Source organism: Pieris rapae, chromosome 4 (genome assembly GCF_905147795.1).
Source record: "Pieris rapae chromosome 4, ilPieRapa1.1, whole genome shotgun sequence".
Classification (NCBI taxonomy): Eukaryota; Metazoa; Arthropoda; class Insecta; order Lepidoptera; family Pieridae; genus Pieris; species Pieris rapae.
This window is the reverse complement of record NC_059512.1, coordinates 975,486-997,145: the sequence shown is the minus strand read 5'-3', so window position 1 is coordinate 997,145 and position 21,660 is coordinate 975,486. Positions and strand designations below refer to the sequence as shown.

At 33.7% G+C, this 21,660-nt stretch overlaps 1 protein-coding gene across 2 annotated transcripts in view; it reads left to right on the top strand.

Moving 5' to 3' along the window:
• Nucleotides 1-19,303, top strand: part of LOC111004120 (unconventional myosin IC) — a 52,679-nt gene extending 33,376 nt beyond the window's left edge. For both annotated transcript variants that reach the window (XM_045628107.1, XM_045628108.1), the window contains exons 4-20: nt 1,104-1,174; nt 2,586-2,977; nt 3,931-4,140; nt 4,696-4,958; nt 6,182-6,351; nt 6,813-6,967; nt 7,534-7,674; nt 8,359-8,500; nt 8,983-9,100; nt 9,527-9,640; nt 10,196-10,437; nt 14,662-14,931; nt 15,629-15,756; nt 16,273-16,491; nt 17,028-17,128; nt 17,521-17,623; nt 18,426-19,303. In XM_045628107.1, the coding sequence (XP_045484063.1) occupies nt 1,104-1,174; nt 2,586-2,977; nt 3,931-4,140; nt 4,696-4,958; nt 6,182-6,351; nt 6,813-6,967; nt 7,534-7,674; nt 8,359-8,500; nt 8,983-9,100; nt 9,527-9,640; nt 10,196-10,437; nt 14,662-14,931; nt 15,629-15,756; nt 16,273-16,491; nt 17,028-17,128; nt 17,521-17,623; nt 18,426-18,443 (2,857 nt within the window). In that variant the 3' untranslated portion in view covers nt 18,444-19,303. The remainder of the gene's footprint in view (nt 1-1,103; nt 1,175-2,585; nt 2,978-3,930; nt 4,141-4,695; nt 4,959-6,181; nt 6,352-6,812; nt 6,968-7,533; nt 7,675-8,358; nt 8,501-8,982; nt 9,101-9,526; nt 9,641-10,195; nt 10,438-14,661; nt 14,932-15,628; nt 15,757-16,272; nt 16,492-17,027; nt 17,129-17,520; nt 17,624-18,425) is intronic.
• Nucleotides 19,304-21,660: the final 2,357 nt, after the last annotated feature.

The following is a 21,660-nucleotide window of genomic DNA, read 5'->3' as shown; positions in this document are numbered from 1 at the left end:
ACAAAGTTAGTCGTTCCCACCATTACTTGCTGACTTTGGTACATAATTCAAATCAGCTTATATATTTAGGGAAAACGGGCAGAAAGCTCATCTGACGTTTAATAATATCACCACTATTGCCAGAAGATAGTGGAACGCACTCTGGCATTGAGAGTGCCCATTGGCGGTTTACCATAAAAAGTGCACTCCCTGTAAGAATTGGAAGGCTCTTGAAGGATCTTAGGATTCTTATTTCGTGTAATTAAATACAGTATAAATTTAATACGATTTTGATGAGTTTCGCTAAAAAAACGATGTATCTTTGGACCTTGACTTATCTGTATCTGTTTCGTCTTTGTTTCGGGCTGATTTACTTACGATGGTTTGCTTCGAAGCGTTCATTGCGCACATACATATAAAGAAGAGCAAACAGCTGTGATTCTAACCCAGGGTTCAGAGTTTTTTTTAATAGAAAAAAATATACATTTTTGCTAAGGTACAAAACGGAAATCATTAATCTTATTCAAGGAACCAAGTATTTATTAATCAGTTTTAGAGCTAGTAATCTATCATTGTAGGTACGGCTTCTCCCTTGAACCACATACAGCTATCACCGATCAATATCGATAAACGTTATCTTGATAAAGTTATCCTTTTGTTTGTTACTTACGTATATAAGTAATTATTATAATAACCCTACGCAAATGTTATGAGTTTTTTTTAAGATTTGGTTTTGAAGTCATAAATATTATTATCGTTACAAAATTAGTGTTTATTTGTATTTCTTTTATTGTGGTTTATGACACTCCTTTGAATAATTGTAATGTAGAGGGAGGGTAAAATTTACTGAGTTTCTTGCCCTTCTGTTCTTCTCAGAACAAGGCCTGGTAGTTTTGCGAACGGAGGGCGTAGTTTTGCTCTTTCGCGAATTTTGTAAACGTTTTTGACATTCATAAGCATGCCCTAAGACGATTTGATTTGATTTGTGCGGTAAAAGATCCGGCTTTCACAACACAGTATATGTTTCTTGTACCAACGTCATATAAATTATTGTTTCTTTGGGTTGTTCTTATGGTCAAGCAGTTGGTAACTTTTTATTTATATATATAAATTAACAATTGCAGATTCGCCATAGCAGACAACGCCTACCGGTCCCTTGTCTATGAGCACAGAGAACAATGCATACTGATCTCAGGTAAATTGTCTATTTTACTAAAAATATAGAGATGTGTTTATTTGTTTTGGATGTTTCAAAAATTATTGATGTCATTTCCTTTAATGTTAGAATGCTAAAAATATTATACTACTCGCGAGCCCTCTAGTATCGAGAGTGTCCATGGGCGGTGGTATCACTTAACATCAGGTCAGCCTCCTGCCCATTTGCCCCCTGTTTTATAAAAAAATAGCTTTCGGTACATCATTCATATTTAAATTTTTCAACACGTTTTTATTTAGGCTTTATTTATAATTTTTACAAAAAACAAACTTTCAAAATTATACCGTTATGAAATGTTTATTAATTTCAATGTGTGTATATATATAAGAAAGTTATCCTTCATCTTCCTGTATTGAACTGTATAAATTGGAACTATGAGTAATATTTATTTACGTATACAATAAAAAAATCTATAACGACGACGGCGTAATTTGTTACATGTCTCGAGTACTAACTCTATCTGAAATCTTCAAATTCGTATGTTATTGCGCTGGGTAAAATAACTTGAATATTATTGTACTTAACCTATATCATATCTATCCATCAATTTACGAGTGCAATTAACAGATATTCGTTATCAATAAAAAGAACCCGCGCTGATGGTTTGATAGCTTTCTGTGAATATAAATCACACAATTTACCTTATATATTATTGATCTATAAATAATAAGATAAAATTCAATATTTATAATATACACGGAGAAAATGTTGCCAGCGTTAATGCTACACTGCAACTGAAAGAATACTTTTTAAATTTGTTTTTATAAACTTCGAATTATTTATATTATTACTATGTTGGTAAGAAAAATTTAAATACTGTATATTTGATTGTTAAGATTACTATAACAATATTTATATAATCATATGTATTTGGAAAGTTGGAGTAGACCTTTCCGGGGTTAGGGGTTCCGATAAATGGTACCAAGAAAAAAAATGTGTATAACAAATCATACCTGTATATTCTAAATTTCCAATTTTAAAGATTGGAAATAAACGGCCTTTATTATTACTATTTATTTATTTATTTACACTTCGTTGCTAAAGAAATACAAATAACACAGTATATATAAATTACAAGGGATGCAACGGGCGGCCTTATCGCTAACAAGCGATCTCTTCCAGGCAACCCTAGTAAGAATAGAAATAAATAAAAATAAAAAAGATTTATTTATTTTTGAAAATGAAGGAAACTTTTAAAGAAGGAATGACCAAGAGAAATGTTTTGTATCGACAGCGTTTATCTTTACCCACCGTGAGATAGAAGATACAGCCTAGGATTGTCTTTGAGAGTGAGAAAGGGAGAATTTATTTTTTGAATGTGTAGCTGCTATAGTCTATAGTTATGGTCTACGAGTAATAATAATACATTTTCATTTGTTGAAATTTACAGGTGAATCTGGTTCAGGCAAAACAGAGGCTTCAAAGAAAGTTCTAGAGTACATAGCAGCACGGACCAACCACCTTCACAATGTGGAGACTGTCAAGGACAAGCTGCTTCAGAGTAATCCCCTACTCGAAGCCTTTGGTAATGCTAAAACGCACAGGAACGACAATTCCAGCAGATTTGGCAAATACATGGATATACAATTCAACTATGAAGGTGCTCCTGAAGGTGGACACATATTGAACTATCTCCTGGAGAAGTCCAGGGTAGTCAGTCAGATGTCTGGAGAGAGGAACTTCCACATTTTCTACCAACTATTGGCTGGTGCTGATCAAGCGCTGCTCCAGCATTTGAAGCTGCAAGGAAGGCCGGAAACGTACAAATATACTTCTGAAAATGTGAGTACGACAGATTTGTAAGCGGGGCATGGATTCATTTATATTTCTTAAATTACTTTTCGTATGATTTAAAGAGAACTCATTTAAAAAACAATTGTATACTGAAGTGATATAGAAGTGTGTCGATCCTATAATCCTCTTTGTACGCGTAAATGACGTCACATTTGCAGTTACTTTTCTTACTTCTTGACAACTATACATAAGATTATCCGCTTACACGTGAAACATATGGCTTTAAGGCACGTGAAGGGGGATTACACATCGTGACGTATGGTCTAGTAGGTAACGCTTGATTAAAATTAGTGACAAATGTTGGTATGTATAGCTTATTGACGTCACCAAATATAAAAGTTTTTAATTAAGTAGCCATAATTTTCTTACTTTGAAACGAAACAACTCAGAAGGTGTTAGCATAAATTACCAGTTATTATTTTATTCCCCTCCAGATGACAACGAGTAAATCTTCAAATCAAAAATTTTAAAGCGATTTCGATTAGCTTAGATAATTCAGGCATACTGCAATCCAAAACTACATAGAATCTGCATCGTACTTTAAACGTTACTTCGCCTTAGATACAAACCGAGGCATACACCTGCGTCCCTACTTTGTAACTTCTAACAGCGATTCCGATCCCAATAAAGAGTTTTTGTTCAATCCTCACTTGGCGACATCAGTGCTAAAAATATTAAAAAAAAAAGAAAAACGTCGTTGTGTTTTGCTAGTAAATTATTTGTTCTCTGTGTAAATTAAAGCGAAAATTAAGTTTTTAACAAGGAGCCATTAGCCACATTTTAATTTTAATCTTGATTTCGCTTCGCTCCGGGCCGTGGAGGTGACTCTTCTTTTCGTATATCCTTCTCCTCCATAGTCCTCTTAGATTCAAATTTCGTTTAAAAATAAGTTGTTTATAGATTTAAAAGACAATTACATAAAAAAAAATATTTAATTTCAGACCTCAGCTAGTCAAAAGCTAAACGATGCTGAACAATTTCGTTCAGTATTAGAAGCCATGAAGGTGATAGAAATCTCAGAGGCTGAACAGAAAGAGATATTCGAGATCGTGGCGAGTGTACTCCATCTTGGTAATGTGAAGTTCGTACAGAATGAAAAAGGATATGCTGAGATTCTTCATAATGACAATAATAGTGCTAATGTTGCTGATGTAAGTAGAAAAGTATACATCACCAGAGTTTCAGTATAAATAATTGTTCCAAATAGGTCATCGTTTGAAAATAATAGAATTCTAAAGTTTCGGAAGTTGGTGGAAAAATTCTGAAAGGATAAAAATACAGAGGCCTTGATTGCCAGAGGTACTGCGAGTGCGTTGCTGACCTTTTAAAACTCAAACTTTACTTAACTTTAACTTTATTTATATAGGTAAACAACTTCACTTATGAACGTCTAGAAAAGATGATTAATTGATTCTAAATTTATCGAAGTTAGAAAGTTAAGGGCGTAGAGCGGGCAAGAAACTCTACACCACTCTTTTTAAATGTTCTAATAATTTTGCTTATTTTAATCTTACTAACATAGTTATTTATGTATTACTCTACTAACCATATATAGACTTATAATAGTCTGAATTAAATGATTTTTGAAATTTGTTTTGAAAAGTTGGAACCTCCAAAACCTTGTCTGTGCAACTAATTCATCGATTTAAAAATCATTTGGTTTAGCATAAATTAACGGATAATTTACTCACCATAACATGTTTTAGCTCCTCAAAGTGAATCCTCAAAAACTTCGCGAAGCCCTAACAAGTAGAACGATTGACGCAAGAGGTGATGTCGTCAACACTCCTTTGGATCTCGAACAAGCACAATATGCAAGGGACGCCTTAGCCAAAGCGATATATGAGAAGCACTTCAGTTGGCTGGTCTCCAGACTCAATTCATCACTCGCACCGAGGGAGAGGGATCCCAGGGCCTCCGTCATGGGAATATTAGATATCTACGGCTTTGAAATTTTCCCGAAAAATAGGTAAATATCTTGCTATTTATATTTTTTTTATGGTATACATGTTCATAAATAGAAGAGAAGTTGGTGTGGTGGAATCATACTGGACACAGTTTTTCTGTCCACCAGAACATCGAACATCTTAATATATATATTTCTTGTGTGCGTGTGTATGTGACTGAACTCCTCCTAAACGACTGGACCGATTTAGACGAAATTTTTTGTGTGTGTTCAAGGGGATCTGGGAATGGTTTAGATTCACAATTTTGTCCGCTGGACAATGTTTTTTTAATTAATTTTCAATTTATTAGTTGTTGTTGATTTTGGAATGTTTTACATTGGATCCGACAGACGGCGCTACCATGGCACTGTCAAATTTTAAATAATATTCGAATTTTAATTTTTGTCTATCCCGAAATTTAAAAAAAGTTTTGTTATCATTGTGTTATATCGTGTGTGACCATGTGCTGGATCGTTAGATATTGTCATAACATTTGAATAATAATTTTCATCAAAATGGCTTATTAAAAATTTAAATTTTGAAATTAAAGACGTGTAGACAGGACAACGTCTGTCGGATCCGCTAGTATTTAAATAATTAACGTATATATTAAGACCAGTGACACATACACTATAACATTATAATTTAAAACCATTAAATTGCACGTAAAACATAAAACGCTCCAGAAATAGCCAATGCAAGAAATATTACCAAATGATTATTTTCATTTGACTACATATTCATGGCTAATCCTAATTCTGAAAATCAAATTGAAATAATGAATTAAAAGACCTAGTATATTGCTATGATACGCCTGATTAAAAATAATTAGTATTGAGATAAATCAATTTATTTTAAATATATATATCGGCCTTTCGTTCATCTCTTACTGATAAGGCAAGGAAATAAATATTCCTTTGTCTTAGAAGAATGCCTGCATGTGGCAGGTACTTAATACCTTATATAGATAATAATAATAATAATTATTTATTTATTTTTCTCCCTTAAACATTAACAATAATAATTCATAATATAGTGACAGTATTGGGAGACTGGTTTCCAAACTAGGTAAGAACCTGCAATATGGATAACCAACCAACCAGATCGGTGTAAGATTCTTCTACTTCTAACTGGAAGCAAGTTTTCCTAGTGAACGAGTTCTTTTAGTTTTTACGTCAAGTGCGATTACCATCAGAAACAATACCATTGCTTCTATAATCCAGCAAAAAATTCATTCTGATTAAAGCTTCGAGCAGTTCTGCATTAACTTCTGCAACGAGAAGCTGCAGCAGCTGTTCATCGAGCTCACCCTCAAGCAAGAGCAAGAGGAGTACCTCCGTGAGGGTATCGAGTGGGAGCCAGTCGAGTACTTCAACAACATCGTCATTTGCGATCTTATTGAAGCACGCCATAGAGGTATGTGTTAGTAACGTATCACAAAAACACCCTAGAACATGTTTCACCGATAAAAAAATATCCACATACAAGTGCAATTACATATGCCATCTGTCTCTTTCCATTTTATAGAAGAGTATTTTGATCGAAAGAGTACGATACCGGTGCAACATTTTTAAATAGCGGAGGGGGGGGGGGAAATATCAGTAATTATAATTCCAATTTATTATTACCGGGCCCACTAGGCTTTACTAAAAGTTTTGAGACCATGAGTGTGCAGGGACACAAGTCCACAAAACTCCATAAACTTACATGCTGCGTGAGGGATGTCTGACATAATCCACCATTACGCAGTATGCCTGCCAAATAATATATAATAACTTCCAAAAATATTGATCTAAATATAGAAATTGCATAATATGAATTTGGACATCAATTAGATTAGCAAGTTTGGAGAATTATTAGCCAAATCTCTTTTTTAGGTATTATATCAATACTGGACGACGAATGCCTGCGTCCGGGAGACGCGACAGATCTAAGTTTCTTAGAGAAGTTGACTCAGAAGTTGGACGGCCACGCCCACTTCAAGTCCCATCAGAAGGCCGACGCTAGGACACAGAAACTTATGGGACGTGATGTAAGTAGCATTACCAAAATTGCATGAGTTGTGTCGACTAGTTATTGAGGAAGATGGAAGATGTGCTCCATCCTAAAAAAATAATATTCTACCAGTCCAACTACTGACTTGCCAGCGGCTTTTATTATTTTTCATTGGAATCTCGCTGTTGGCCTAAAGGGGCTTGACAGCTCAGCATCGGGTTTCTTTGGCTAGCGTAGCTCGGCCGGGATGAGCTTCTTCTCACGACAAGCACAAGGGCGTCTCTTGCGAGACTCTTACTGGTCCAACCGATTTTCAAGAACTTTTAAAATAAATATTAGGAGGGGTCCGGTCACCCCTAAATTTATTCTGTTTATTTTTTAGACAAAACTTTTTGATTTTATTTTCTTATAATATAGTATATAAAAATACATACAACCCTTAATTTTCCCCTCTTGGTTCAACCTCTTTTTTTATACATAGTTATTTTTATTAAATGAAATAGGATTCAGAATCGAGACTTTGTGTTGTCGAACCTTATCATCAACAAAGGTTTATCGGTCATACTTTGATGTAGTTTTATCTTTCTCCTATTACTATTGCAGGAGTTCTGCTTGGTCCACTACGCGGGTGAAGTGACGTACAACGTGAATACGTTTATTGAGAAAAACAACGATTTATTGTTCCGTGACATGCAGAATCTGATGTCCGCTTCCGGTAACACAACGGTTGGCTGCTGTTTTAAGGTAAACTAAAGAGAAATTTGAAAGTAATAGAAACCTAGATTTGAATTAGTAATCTAATTGAAAAGTTTAAGTAACTGTAAAAAAATATTTCCTTTCAATTAAAAAAGGGAGCTCACCACTCACCAGTACCAGCTCCTTCCAATTGACCGTATTCAACGAAGATCTGTTTGAACTGTCTTGAACTGTCGACGACCAGTCACTTTTCGAGCGGCTTGATCTCTTGGCTTTGCGTAGAGAAGTTGAGTCTCTTTGCATCTTCTACCGCATTTACCATGGATAGTGTTTACATTAATTATTACTTAGAGCTGAGTTTCATCGTCGGACATGGAGGCAGAATATAAATTTATCTCGACATATTCCACATATTCTAAAGCTCTTTTTTGTCCAGTTCTATCTAATCTGCATACATTTTTATAGTTATAAATAGAAAATTAAAACAAATTTAAAAGTCCCTGTGGCTGCCTTTAACGTAAGCAGCGGTTTCTCGCTGCATTCCGATACTTATTCGTTGAGCGAGGAAATCGCCAGGTCTGGGGTCACCGGTACTATCTACCAGGCGGCAACATAAATCATTAATTGGCGCCTGTACACTTGAATCACACGAGTCTCTCTCAAGAATCTCGACTACAAAGGGAACAAAATTAAAGTTGGAGACAAATTAAATTTACTAAACAAATTTTACAGGACCTCAACCTGCGAAGCAAGAAGAGGCCAGAAACCGCCATTACCCAGTTTAAGATTTCTCTCAACGAATTGATCAAAATCTTAAGCAGCAAAGAGCCTTCATACATCCGTTGTATAAAACCTAATGACTACAAAACGCCTAGTAAGTATATATCCATCTTTAAAATTGTTTTTATCTATGCCAGCCTCCCTAAGGGTTCTTATATGTCAAAATGGCATTACTTTAAAGCATTGTAGGTATACGATATACGTCTGAGAACTAAATATTAGATACATAGAGCGATACCGATCTTAATAATTTATTTATACGCCACATCATATATAATGCATTTTCAACTGTATTACATATACAGGAGAAAATGCATTGCATTTATGCAAACAATCGAACGTTGAAGAAAAACATCGTGAGGAAATCGGTTTGCCTTCGACCCAAACAGTTGACGTATGTCAGGCACAAAAGGCTGATCACCGATCTCATGAAACATATACAGACATTTGAGGCCCAGACCTAAAAAGGTTGTAGCGTAGATTGTACCCAGCAAACGTTTCGTAATAGATTCGCATTTACTGAAAGAACATATTTCCCCCATAATTTGTGATAGCTAATAGATTTTTTTGTTTCAGTGCAATTCGATGAAAAGCTGGTCTCTCACCAAGTGAAATACCTCGGTCTGATGGAGAATCTTCGAGTACGAAGAGCAGGCTTCGCGTATAGACGCACATACGAAGCCTTTCTAGAAAGGTGATTTTTTATTCAGATTAACTTAATAGGAAAAGGGTAGATGTATGTTATTGAGACCAGCTAGAGAAATCTTTACATCTGTTTGACGTCGTTTTTTTAATCTTTTCTACCAGCCCTGGATTTTTAAAGTAAACATAACTTCAGGTTGTCCAAGACGGACTACTCTAGCCATCACAGACCATAAACACCCATTTTAGTGGGTGCGTTGCAGGAGTATGAGTATTAGTAGGAGTAACCGGAAAACCAACTCAAAAGTTTGTCACCATACATATGTAGACCCAGGCCACAAAATCCGGCAATTTTAGAGGGGAAAAAAGTTTTCCATAAACTTTTCTAAACTTTTATATTGTAAAGTTCTCCGACATAATAATAATAATTGTAGTAACTATTATGTATTATACATTACCTTAATTAAATTAACTTCAGGTACAAGTGCTTGAGTGAAGATACATGGCCCAACTATCGCGGACCAGCTCGTGAGGGAGTCCAGAAACTTGTTCTAGCCCTCCAATACGAGAAAGAAGAGTACAGAATGGGAAAGTTAGTATTTTTAAATACCAAACCTGTTCTCTGGGTACCATATTTATTGGTTTCATTTAGTTGCTATATAATTCTTAGTTTCATTATCGAACTTCAAGGCAATATACCATCCATATCATCTCGACGTTCGTCATTCCACAACTGAGCGATTTTAAGGCAATTTCTGCCGCGCACCATCACTATGTGAATGGAACCAGATGCCCACTGAAGTATTCCCGAACCAATTCGATACAGCTATATTTATTCGATAATGGGCTGGCGGGAGGCTTATCTGATGCTAAATGATATGCGCTGTCTCATTGCCGGAAGGCTCGCAAGTGCGTTGCCAGCCTTTGAAGAATGGGTACGCTCTTGACTTGAAGGACCCGACGTCGAATTGGTCCAGAAATACGTTATGTGATAGCATAATATTCATTTGGTATTTTATTAGTGAATGGATGATGAATACATTTAAAGAATGTGTCATGATTTGTCCCTTGCATCGTGTAGTTTTATAAGTGTGGATTTAATGAAATAAATAAAACTAATATAAATAATTCGTAAAATCTATTGCAGTACGAAAATCTTCATCCGTTTCCCCAAAACGCTATTCGAGACGGAAGATGCTTTCCAAATTAAGAAGAACGACATAGCGACCATCATCCAAAGCCGATGGAAAGGTTATCGGCAGAGGAAGCAATACCTCAAGATGAGAGAATCTGCTATCATCATACAGAAGTGGGTGAGGCGGTTCCTGGCTCAGAAGCTGAGGGAGAGGAGACGAAAGGCTGCTGATGTTATAAGAGCGTTTATTAGAGGTAAAACATTTTTTAATCTCTCGCTAAATCTGTTTGATAAATAACTCAGGTTATTACTTATAAATAAAATAAATAAAATAAAAATAGCCTTTATTACTGATTAACCTGATACAAATATACATTAGATTTATTTCAATTTTCGGTATCAGTTTGCCTTTTGGCATAGGCCTCCCCTAGGCTTTCCCATCCTTGAAGAATTTAGGTTTATTTGACAATATGAAATCTATCTCATTTTTCACGTTCCCGTCTGGAGAAATCCAGGTCCATTTTTTATTTTTGTTTTTCTTATATAAACTATTTAATATCCTAAGGTTATGTGCCTGTGCCAGGTGTATTAGTCTTTGTCCGTTATCATTTCTTTTTCCTGTGCTGAATTGGCCTAGTATGTTATTTTCGTTTGTTAATCTTTTACCAATCTGGCCATTGAAATCTCCCATCAGTATGATTGCCTTGTGTGCATCTGCCAGAGTCCTGTCCAGGTCTTCGTAGAAATTATCCTTTATGTCTTTTGGTGTCAGCTCTGTCGGTGCATATACTTGAATTATATTACAAGTTGATATTTAGTTGTGCAATTCGTTCTGATATTCCAATGAAGGACTGTATGTGTTGACTGTAGCATTTTTTAATAAGGAAACCGACACCGTGTAGGCCTGGTGTGGTTCCTATATGGTATAATATGTAGTTTTCATGTTGTTCAATCTTTTCTCCCATTCTCCTCACTTCGCTTAGGCCAATAATGTCCCACTTTATAAACCTAAGGCATATTCCAGTTCTTGTAAAGATTCGTCTGTTCTTAGAGTCCTGGTGTTAAGCGTTGCTATGTAAATACTATTTCTCTTATATTTTTTGACATTTATTTCTTTTCCGTTGTTTTCGTGTGTATTGTCTTGTTTCTGTATGTTGTGTTTTTTGGGAGGGGGCAATCCTAGGGGGTATTGGTCTCTTGCCCCACGGTGACCAGCCGGGTTGGGGCGATTTTCCTTTTCCAAATGTTCTGTGCTTGTAATTGTTGTTTTTGTCCGGTTACCGATGACCGATACTCGAGATTGCTAAGCTTTTGGTTTTGTTGTTTCAGTCAAAGAATGTGATCTAGACCTCATGCATGCGAATGGGTCAGTTCTTTGCAGTTTTGCAGGGGCTACTATATTTTTGTTGTTATCTCCTGACACTTGTTGATGTTGTTGTGTGGGTGATAGTCTTGCCCTCATATACTCAAATGCGTTCGTTTTGTGCAGTTTAGGAGGAGCAATGATCTTTTTCGAGCCACCGAAGTGTATGTTGTCAGGTGACGTCGAGTTTTCTCTCTTTCTTTTTTCTGTATCTGAAGTTACTCTTATTACAATTTTGTTGTTTCGAATGAATGCGTCTTTTCCATTTTGTTTTTCTTGTTTTAATTTTTCTTGCAGGTTTTTACGCAATTCCATCGTTTCCTTCGAAAAATCTTCAGTTATATAAGTATGTTTAGACATTTTCATTTTATTTTTCAATATTGTTATCTTTTTTTGGAATGACGTAAAAGTTATAAGTATTGGTCTTACTTTTTTCTCGTCTTTTTTCCTTCCCAGTCTATAGTAGTTATTTATTTCGTAGTTATCGATGTTAATATCTAGATTTTTCAAGGTTTCTTTTATTGTGTCAAGTAATTCTTGGTGATTTTTTTCTGTTTCTTTAATACCGTGTAAGATCAAATTATTTTTCTTATTTTTATCTTCTAAATGTCTAACCTTTTCGTTCAATTTTTGTATCTCAGTTTTTAGGCATTTGTTTTCTTCTAAAATTGGTTGTAATTTTTCATCTATGGTGCGCATGATACCTTCAGTTACGTTCTTGGTAATAGTTGCGGTTTGTTCATGGAGTTCTAGTTTCATCATTTCAAATAACCTCACCATATCTTCTTGCATTCCTGTAGTATTCATGTTGCAACAAAACGTTTTACTTTGCGTATATCTATCCTTCTATCGTCTATTGGAACGTAATTCAACCGTTGGCTAGTGCGCAAATGACGTGTTGGTTGTATCAGTATTGTTATAATGTATATTACTGTTCAGCGACGTTAAACTTTATAATAGAATTTGCACATCACCTCTTCACTTACAGTTGATTATGTACAGACAATTTCAGAATGTTTATTGTATAAATGTTATCATTGAATAGCCTGCAGTGGATAATGTCCACTTCTTTTTCTTTTGTTTTTTTTTTTGTTTTTTATTTTGTTTATTAAGTAATAGTGTTTCAAATGATTTAATTTGACAGTTTTGCTAATAGTAACAATACTACACTATTCCTGTTAATTTCATACATGAATAACTGTTACTGCCAGTTGCTTAGTCAGGTTTCTTTTAGACAATTTATGTAATTTACAAATGTTTAAAACAGACAGTTGAAGTTTGAAGGTATAACAACTTTATACTTACACAATTCAACCTTTTACTTTTTATACAGTAATTATTATCAATTTAAAAAGTGAGATGGATTAATACAACTTCATTCAACTCGTGTGTTAAAAATCTGGGCTCTAATTTGGAAACCTCACAAAAATACAATACCTAACATATTGCTATTTACAACCAACAGGGTTATGACCTAGCTTCCTGTACAATATTTTATATTTACATTTATATTACATAAACTTATAAACATAAAGTAACAACTTTATACTTACACAATTCAACCTTTTACTTTTTGCACAGTAATTATCAATTTTAAAGTGAGATGGATTAATACACCTTCATTCAATCTATGTGTTAAAATCTGGACTCTAATTTGGAAACCTCACAACAATACAATAACTAATATATTGCTATTTATAACCAACAGGGCTATGACCTAGCTTCCTGTACAATATTTATATTTACATTTATATTATATAAAGTTATAAGCATAAAGTAACAACTTTATACTTACACAATTCAACCTTTTACTTTTTGCACAGTAATTATCAATTTAAAAGTGAGATGGATTAATTACAGCTTCATTCAATCCATGAGTTAAAGATATGGACTCTACTTTGGAAACCTCACGACAATACAATAACTAATATATTGCTATTTATAACCAACAGGGCTATGACCTAGCTTCCTGTACACTATATATATTTACATTTATATTACATAAAGTTATAAACCTAAAGTCTTTCTAAAACATAAAATTTCACAATTCTGCAGTGGTGTTGTCGTCACTGGCTTGTTGTCTTATTATTTCGGTTGAATTGTGTTTGAGTTTTCCTTTCAGCCACCAGTTAGTTACGATTTCCAAGTTTGTGGTTTGGTCCGGACCCTCTCTCTTTTCGCAATCTTGAGTTGGGCGTAGCTTAATCCTAGTCACCGTTCTTTTGTTCTGGTAGTTTTTGTACTACCGCCAAAGTTCACTTTAGCAGCAATTTTATTTTTGGTCTAATTCCAACTTACATATGCTATTTGTACTTCCAATTACATACGTATAGTGTTTTAGTGAATAAGAACTAATTTATAAGCTCGCAGTTTCTTATGACGCTGACTTACGCGTAAAATTTTTCGTCTCCAAAACAATAACGGTGAGGGTATTTTTGTAATATAAATTGTTCACTGTATATTTATTTCATATTTCACTAATTTCTCAATAAATCGGGGTGTATGGGAAAGATCTCCAATGTATGTTATTTACAGTACCTTTATATAGTAAGGGATACACTTTTTAATAGGATTCACTTTGTATTTACTAGGTTATTTTAGTAAAAACTTCACACAACCGCTTGCTTTGCGTCAAGGTATCCGGAGGTTATTACTTACATGTTTTAAATTATGATTCTAAAAGTTAGAGGTGAAATTCAGTTTGGAGCCTTAGAGGTAAGTCTGACTTCGTTACGTCAAAAATAAATGGGATTTTAATATTAATTTTTGATAGTCACTGAATCTCTTCCAAAATTCAGAACCGAGTCTTGAACCGAATTTTTAAACTTAGGGCAAGTGTACAAGAATGAGTCATTTGGTCTCAATCAAAGATGAAATATGGAGTATTTTCTAATACGGATTTCTAATAAAAAAAGGGCTTCTCCAATTCTTCAACCAATTTCTATTTTGAACTTAACAATGCCACAAACAAATAACTCCATATAACAGACCGCAATTGAATTTGGCTTTTTTCGTTTTATACTTTAAATAATAATATAATTCATAAGGAATCACTAAGAAATTCTTCTGCTTAGTAATTCTTTATAAATATTACATTAGTCCAAATAAATTTTAGGTTTCATAACGCGAAATGGACCTGAAACTGTTGAGAACCGCCGTTTCCTGGCCATCGCCAAAGTGCACTGGCTGAAGCGTCTCTCAACGAGACTGCCGACTCAGGTGCTAGATCTCTCCTGGCCTCATTGTCCTGCCACTTGCCAGGAAGCCTCCAGGGAATTGCACAGGCTGCACAGAGCCCATTTAGCCAGGAAATACCGTTTGGCGTTGACACCGTCTGAGAAGAAACAGTTCGAATTGAAGGTTTTGGCTGAAAAGATGTTCAAAGGTAAGAAATCTTCAACTAAATCTCGAAATAAAATGTCTCCAACCAAAAAACAGTATAAAATAGCTAAATTCACGTTTTACTATCAGTTCGCAAGTCAATGGCGTATAGCGGACAACAACTGGCAAGAAACTTTTCGCCACTCTTTACAATGACTAAGTTTTGAGTCATACAATTTTATTTGACCTGGAGCAAATCAATCCCAAGGATTAGGACCATTTAAATAATCGTCAAATTTCTAAAAAGCTTTATTAATTAATCTACGATTAACGAGAGTTTTGAATTTATTCATTGATGATTCTCTAATTTCGCTTGAGAGGTTGTTTTAAAAACGAATATAATTTCCATTAAGAAGTAACTTATCTTCTGGAGCCGGGTATACTGGCGACTGATACTGCATTTTAAATTCATTTACAATAAGCGTGTTAACATTAATCGCTTACAATATTATTAAGTGCGAAGAACTTTTCTTGAATACAGAATAATATAAAAAGATTCCAGCCATGCGAAGCCGAAACAATCTTCTATTTTACTATAAAACATAATAATCAAATTACCAGTGACGATTATATCTATTTCGTAATTTATATTTCATCCTGTGCCTAACACCTGACACCGCAGTTTTTAGATCAAAAGTTTGCCGGCTTTTTATTTTACGGAGTGTTAATTTCGCAATTGATAATTATAATAATAATTCCAGATAAAAAGAACAGTTACTACAGCAGTATCCCCGAGCGGTTTGTTGAAGATCGTCTAACGGAGGAGCATCGGATCTTAAGAAATACATTCATGGCTTCACCCTCTTGGCCCACTGGGGAACAACTTATTGTAAGATTTTCTTGTTATTGAATTTTTACTGCTCATACATAATTTGTGAAATTAAATATTAAGATAAAAAGGAAGAGAATGGAAGGGATGCCTACAGGTTCGAATTTAATGACGTGTGGAATAGGTGATTTTATGACACAACAATGTAATGGCAAAAAAGATAGAACTTTCAAATATAAAACTTTCGCTATACTGGGCGTATTTATAAATTTAAAGACATTAATTGGTCGATAATTTGTGTCATCATCAGAAATGGACCAAAAAAAGATGATGAGAAACATCCTCCTTCTATGGTCCATTTCTAAAAGTAGGCCTAGTCCATCTTCCTCCAGTACGCCTTCCTAAGTCATGATTATGAGCCGACAGCACGTTCTTTTGTTCGGCGGAATTCTCCATACAAAAGGCCTGCAAGTCTATCGGTTCCTGTCCATGCGCGCAATTTAATGGCCGCACCGCCACTTAGACGTTGCTTTTTGTAGAATTTCTTTAGTCCATGCTATTTTTTGTTTATTACAGTATTCTTGTGAAGCGGTGAAATATGATCGGCGTGGGTACAAACCCCGCGAGCGCGCATTACTTGCGTCGGACAAGGCGCTCTATGTTTTGGACGCGGCCGGTCGGAAGATGTACAAATTGAAACACAGATTACCTCTTGACAAGTTGAGAGTCATTGTGACCAACGAAACTGATAGCTTGGTGCTGATTAAGATACCGCAGGAGCTGAAGAAAGATAAGGTAAACTTAAAATCATTTTAAAGTTTTTAATAGCATTCTTTCGTCTCATTAAAATATTGTTTTTATTAATGGAAGTTGAATTATGTACAACTAATTACGTACATCAATACGTAATGTTTATGGCATTAATGCCATGTCTTTCTGTATAATGTAACTCAGCGAAATTCTGCTTTAGGACAGAAATTTCTCAGAAAAGACAGTTAGTTCTCTTCTCTGCTTTTTTCTTTTTTATCTTTTCTATTTTTTTTCCTTAAATAACACTTTGTCAAGTGAATAATATTAAATATATGGCATTCTTTTTTAAAAATAAAAAATAAATGTAAATGTCGTAGTCATAGTATTGTAGTGTAGTAGTCATAGTACTAGTTCTTCTAGCATCAACTCAAAGAGATTATGTGAAAAATCTATCGAAATCGATTGGGTACACAATATGTGCTATAGATCTAAATTTCATAAATTCATGAAAAATATACCTTTAACCGGGAGGTATTATGTAAATTAATGAATTGATAATTAATTAAATGCATTTTTTTCAGGGTGATCTAATAATATCAGTATCGCACGTGATAGAGGCGTTGACAATCGTTACTGATTATACCAAAAAACCGGAAATCATAGAAATTGTCGACACTAGGACGTAAGTATTCGTATTAACATATGCTGACTAATTATAACATAAGATTATGATTATTATGTATATGATTATGATTTTTAAATATTTGCATATCAATTTTCATGAAGACATCTCTCGGCACTTTGTCTTCTTTGCCGATGAGTAGGGTTGTGACCAATTTAATGACGTGGAATAAGTGATACCTTTATCTTATATTCCAAAATAAACATATTTTATTTTATTAAATTTTTAAAAGGTGCCTTAATAGCGTGGGCGAGTATTTACATCATAAGTTTGACACCAATTCTAAATAACTAACTTACCTTACTGACATTATGTTAATGTTTAGATTATATGACATTAGAAAAATTGATATGACATTTGCATGCCATAAATATATGTTGTATATGTTATAGCATTGCCCATGACCTGGTGAATGGCAAACAAGGCGGAACTATTGAAGTGACCCACGGCCCACAACCCGCTATACAAAGGGCTAAAAGCGGAAATTTGTTGGTTGTAAGTATTTTAATTTTATTATAATCGTAATTTTATATAACGAAGTAGAAATATTTGTGCATTTTTGGGACTCAAATTATATAATACATATAGTAAATTTACAATGTTCTTACTAAAGAAATTAAAAATAATATGAATTTTTAACAAATTTATCAATAAATGTTTTTTTTATAAAATTTATCGAATATTTAAATGATCCTAATCCTTGGGATTGATTTTCTCCAGTTTTTAGTCATACAAACAATTTGTATGACTTAACTTAACTGATTAAAAAGAGATGCGGAGAGTTTCTTGTCAGTTTTTGCCCGCTCTACGCCTCTGACTTGCGAACTGGTAGTAAATGTAAATTTAAAATTAATTAAACATATTTTCTGACGTTCATAAGTGTACTTCTTTACCTATATTACAGATATTTTTGACTTTGACAATGCTTTCTTTAAAATTGATCACCCCAACTGATTTAAAAAAAATGTGAGCCGTCACGGGACGCCTGGCAGATGTGAAACATCGACATTATTTTGTAAAAGTAATATGCAGAAAAGAACAGACTGTGATAGGAACTAAATATGTCATAATGATAAAATAAAATATTACGATTTTTTTCCAGATAACGACTATTTGTTGAATAAACATTATTTTCATTAAATATTTTTAATGTGAAATTTACTATTGCATTTAGACTGTATATCATATAGCGTGGCGACGCGTCGCCACGCTATATGATACAGACAGTGTGACAGTGTGACAATGTGCGGCTATAGATGTTTCACATCAAAACTAAGAGTTTTTTTTTGTTTTTCAGGTGGCTGCAACTCCATAATTCCCGGCAATGAATTGTAAACACCTAATTTATTTTAATTATAAGCAACTGTGGCATTATAATAAACATTCGTATGAAGCGATAATATTTTAATTTGTTAAACTGACTTAAATAAATTTTAATTTCTTTGGTATTTTATAAAACATTCAAGTAAATATGGATTTAATGCAAAAGAATTGCAAATTCTTTGTGATTAAATTTTCTAAGGTTTTTAATTTTAGATTAATTCAAATAAGCAATATACACCTAGTCTTGAATATTGTTAAAATAAATATTTTTTTAATGTCAATAACAGTTCCAAATTGAAGTTCCTTCTAATCGGAATTTAAAAACAGTTATACAATAATCAGTCGTTTACTAATCTGGTATTTTTGTATGAGTCCCATACTTTATACTATTAGAAATGGATTCAAAATATCATTGTATACAGAGATTGTATTTGATTGTAGGAAAGTTAAAAAAAAGTTTCAAGTATAAAAAGAAAATGTGTCATATACAGCCTATATATATAATAGACGTGGTAATCAAAGCTGAAATATGTTCGTTATATGATTTATATTTGGACGGGACGTCTATTGAGATAACGATCAATTTAAATATAATTAATTGAAAGAAACGTAACCTTTAGTATCTTCTAGGAAAGCTAACGACAATGGTCCTTGTGTTAAATCTCTTAGCCTTATATTTAGCCGCGATCCAATGCTGAATCAATGGTGTCTATAATATTTATACTGCCACTATTGTACAAATTGCTAAAAGTATTATTTTTCAAACATATGTATGTTCATGTGATAGTAGGTATGGCCATAGGCTGAAGTGCCTTAATTGAAATTCATTTTTTAATAAATTATCTTATAAAGCATTGTTTTATTTACTTGCCCTGGTGAACTTCGTATAACCAACATATATTTAAGTCAAATATATAATACAAAAACGAAAACAATACTGGGGAACGCTGCCGGTATCTTCGGAACCTTGCATAAAGGGACTCCATTTAATAATATATTTTAATTATTAAATTTTAAGGTTAGTTATACCTGTCTATCTTATGTTCCATAATAAATGTAAATACAAAAATAATAAAGCCTTTTTTAAACAGACTTTAGAGGTCGGTTCTCACATTATAGATATGGAACACAAATATCTGAAGGCACATAAAATACGGACATGTTTATGATATGACATGACATGCACATGTGACTATTTTTAAAGAAACGAAATACAACTTTCTCACTCTCTCTCAATCGGTCTCAATCGCTCTCTCCCTTTCTTCGACAAAACGCTGCACATCTCCGTGACGTTTCATCCGTAAAATTTCATCCTCATGCGTAAGTTTCACTTCAAACAGATTTATTTATATGTATTATAAAAAATATGACTAAACTCAACTCGACCAACGGTTAGTATCTAAATTTGTTTTGAACATAATTTAACGCAATAATATACACTGAATGATTTAAGCAGTCGTTAAATATTATATCGTCGTAAAGCGATAAGTACACTTTTACAACATCCTTTACGGGTGTTATCAAAAACAAATTTGGCTCCAGTCTTGTTTATTTCCATGTTATGGTCTATGCTGCCCACTGAAGTATTTCCGTACCAATTCAACTTAGGGTCCGTCAAGAAAAGAGTGTAACAATTTTAGACAAAAAGGCCGGCAACGGACTCGCGAGCCCTCTGGCATATGAACTATGTTCAAGTTGTACATTCTAGTATTTTTATATTAGAACACGTGTTTCGTAACAGTGTGAATAAATAAATATTATTTTGGTGTTTTAAATCAATTTCATATACGACGGTAATAGTATTTACTAATAATTTATTTAAATAAAATCTTTTTGATTAATTTTAATATCTATCGTTAATCACAACAGCATTTTAGTTATTTTTTTCCATACGCCAAAGAAGTATAACGCGTGGGCATAAGTACACTCTTTTTTAAAATAAGTTCCATTGTGATTCCAATCATTTTCACGCCGGCAGTAGACAAAAATTACCAAGCCCCAATGGTTAGAATATCGAATCTGTTATGTCTTATTGGTTTGCCGATAATAAATATTAATAACGATAGGTTTCCATTTAACTATATTGGGAGACGTTTTAATTATAAACAGGTAATAAAAATACAAAAAACCTGTGGCACCCACAACCTTTTCTCTTTCGTGGTCTATTTTATGAAATCTATTGATTTTTCTATAAGCTGGTCAAGCCGACTCACGCCATAGATGGTTCAGGTCTAAAGCGTGCCGGTTTCTGACGATATACCCATTTAAAATTAAATGGTGTTTGGTTCGACCTGAACTAGGAACAGTCGTATAATAAAATTAAACACATTAATCAACTATTTAATTCTTACCATAAAAACTCACAACTGGTTTTATTATTCTTTCACCTTGGGTACTTCCTCGGCTTAGTTAAAATAAGATTAATTTATATTTTAAGAACTTTATTTCACATTCCAAAAAAAATATTTTATTTACAAGAGAAACTTAATATTAATATGTATATACGAGCGAGATACGCGTCGCCATTAGCCGTCCCAATTTTATTCTACTATGTTCACTCCAACATGCAGCTTTAACATCTTTTAAGCTATTTTATCGCGGGCTCTGAACGTGGCGACCGAACAAAGAAATTCCGTAACGAAAATAACCTAACACACGATGACGTAATATAGGTGTGGCCAATACCCGTTAAAAAAGACACATAGATTGAATTTATATCACAGAAAAAAAAGCATAATTAAAAAATAAATAAATAATTATAGTGATAAAAAATGCTATGCAATAGCTTTACCGCGACAGTCCCCGACTTTTTTTGAATTTATCAAACGCATCAATATTGCGAATCATATAGGGTAATTGCTTAAATAAATAAACAATTAAATTAAATTAAAATTAAATAATTTGCATTTTTTTGTTTAAAAAATATTCACAAGAAACACACGTGTTGTAGTATTCTTGAGATCAAAACATATTTCATTTGACTGAGAAATTATAAAAACAAAACTACAGTTTCACAGTCTCAAATGCTCAGGATAGGCGTATGTTAATTTGTATGTAAGCGGACACCGTGTTTGTTGCTTAATTGAGAATCAATGTTGCCGACACTCGGGCAGTGATTAATTACTACCGTGACGCATTCTTTGGCAAACAATTATTTTATAACACCATTATCATTAACAAACATAGGCGTCTAGAGGATTTTTGCACTC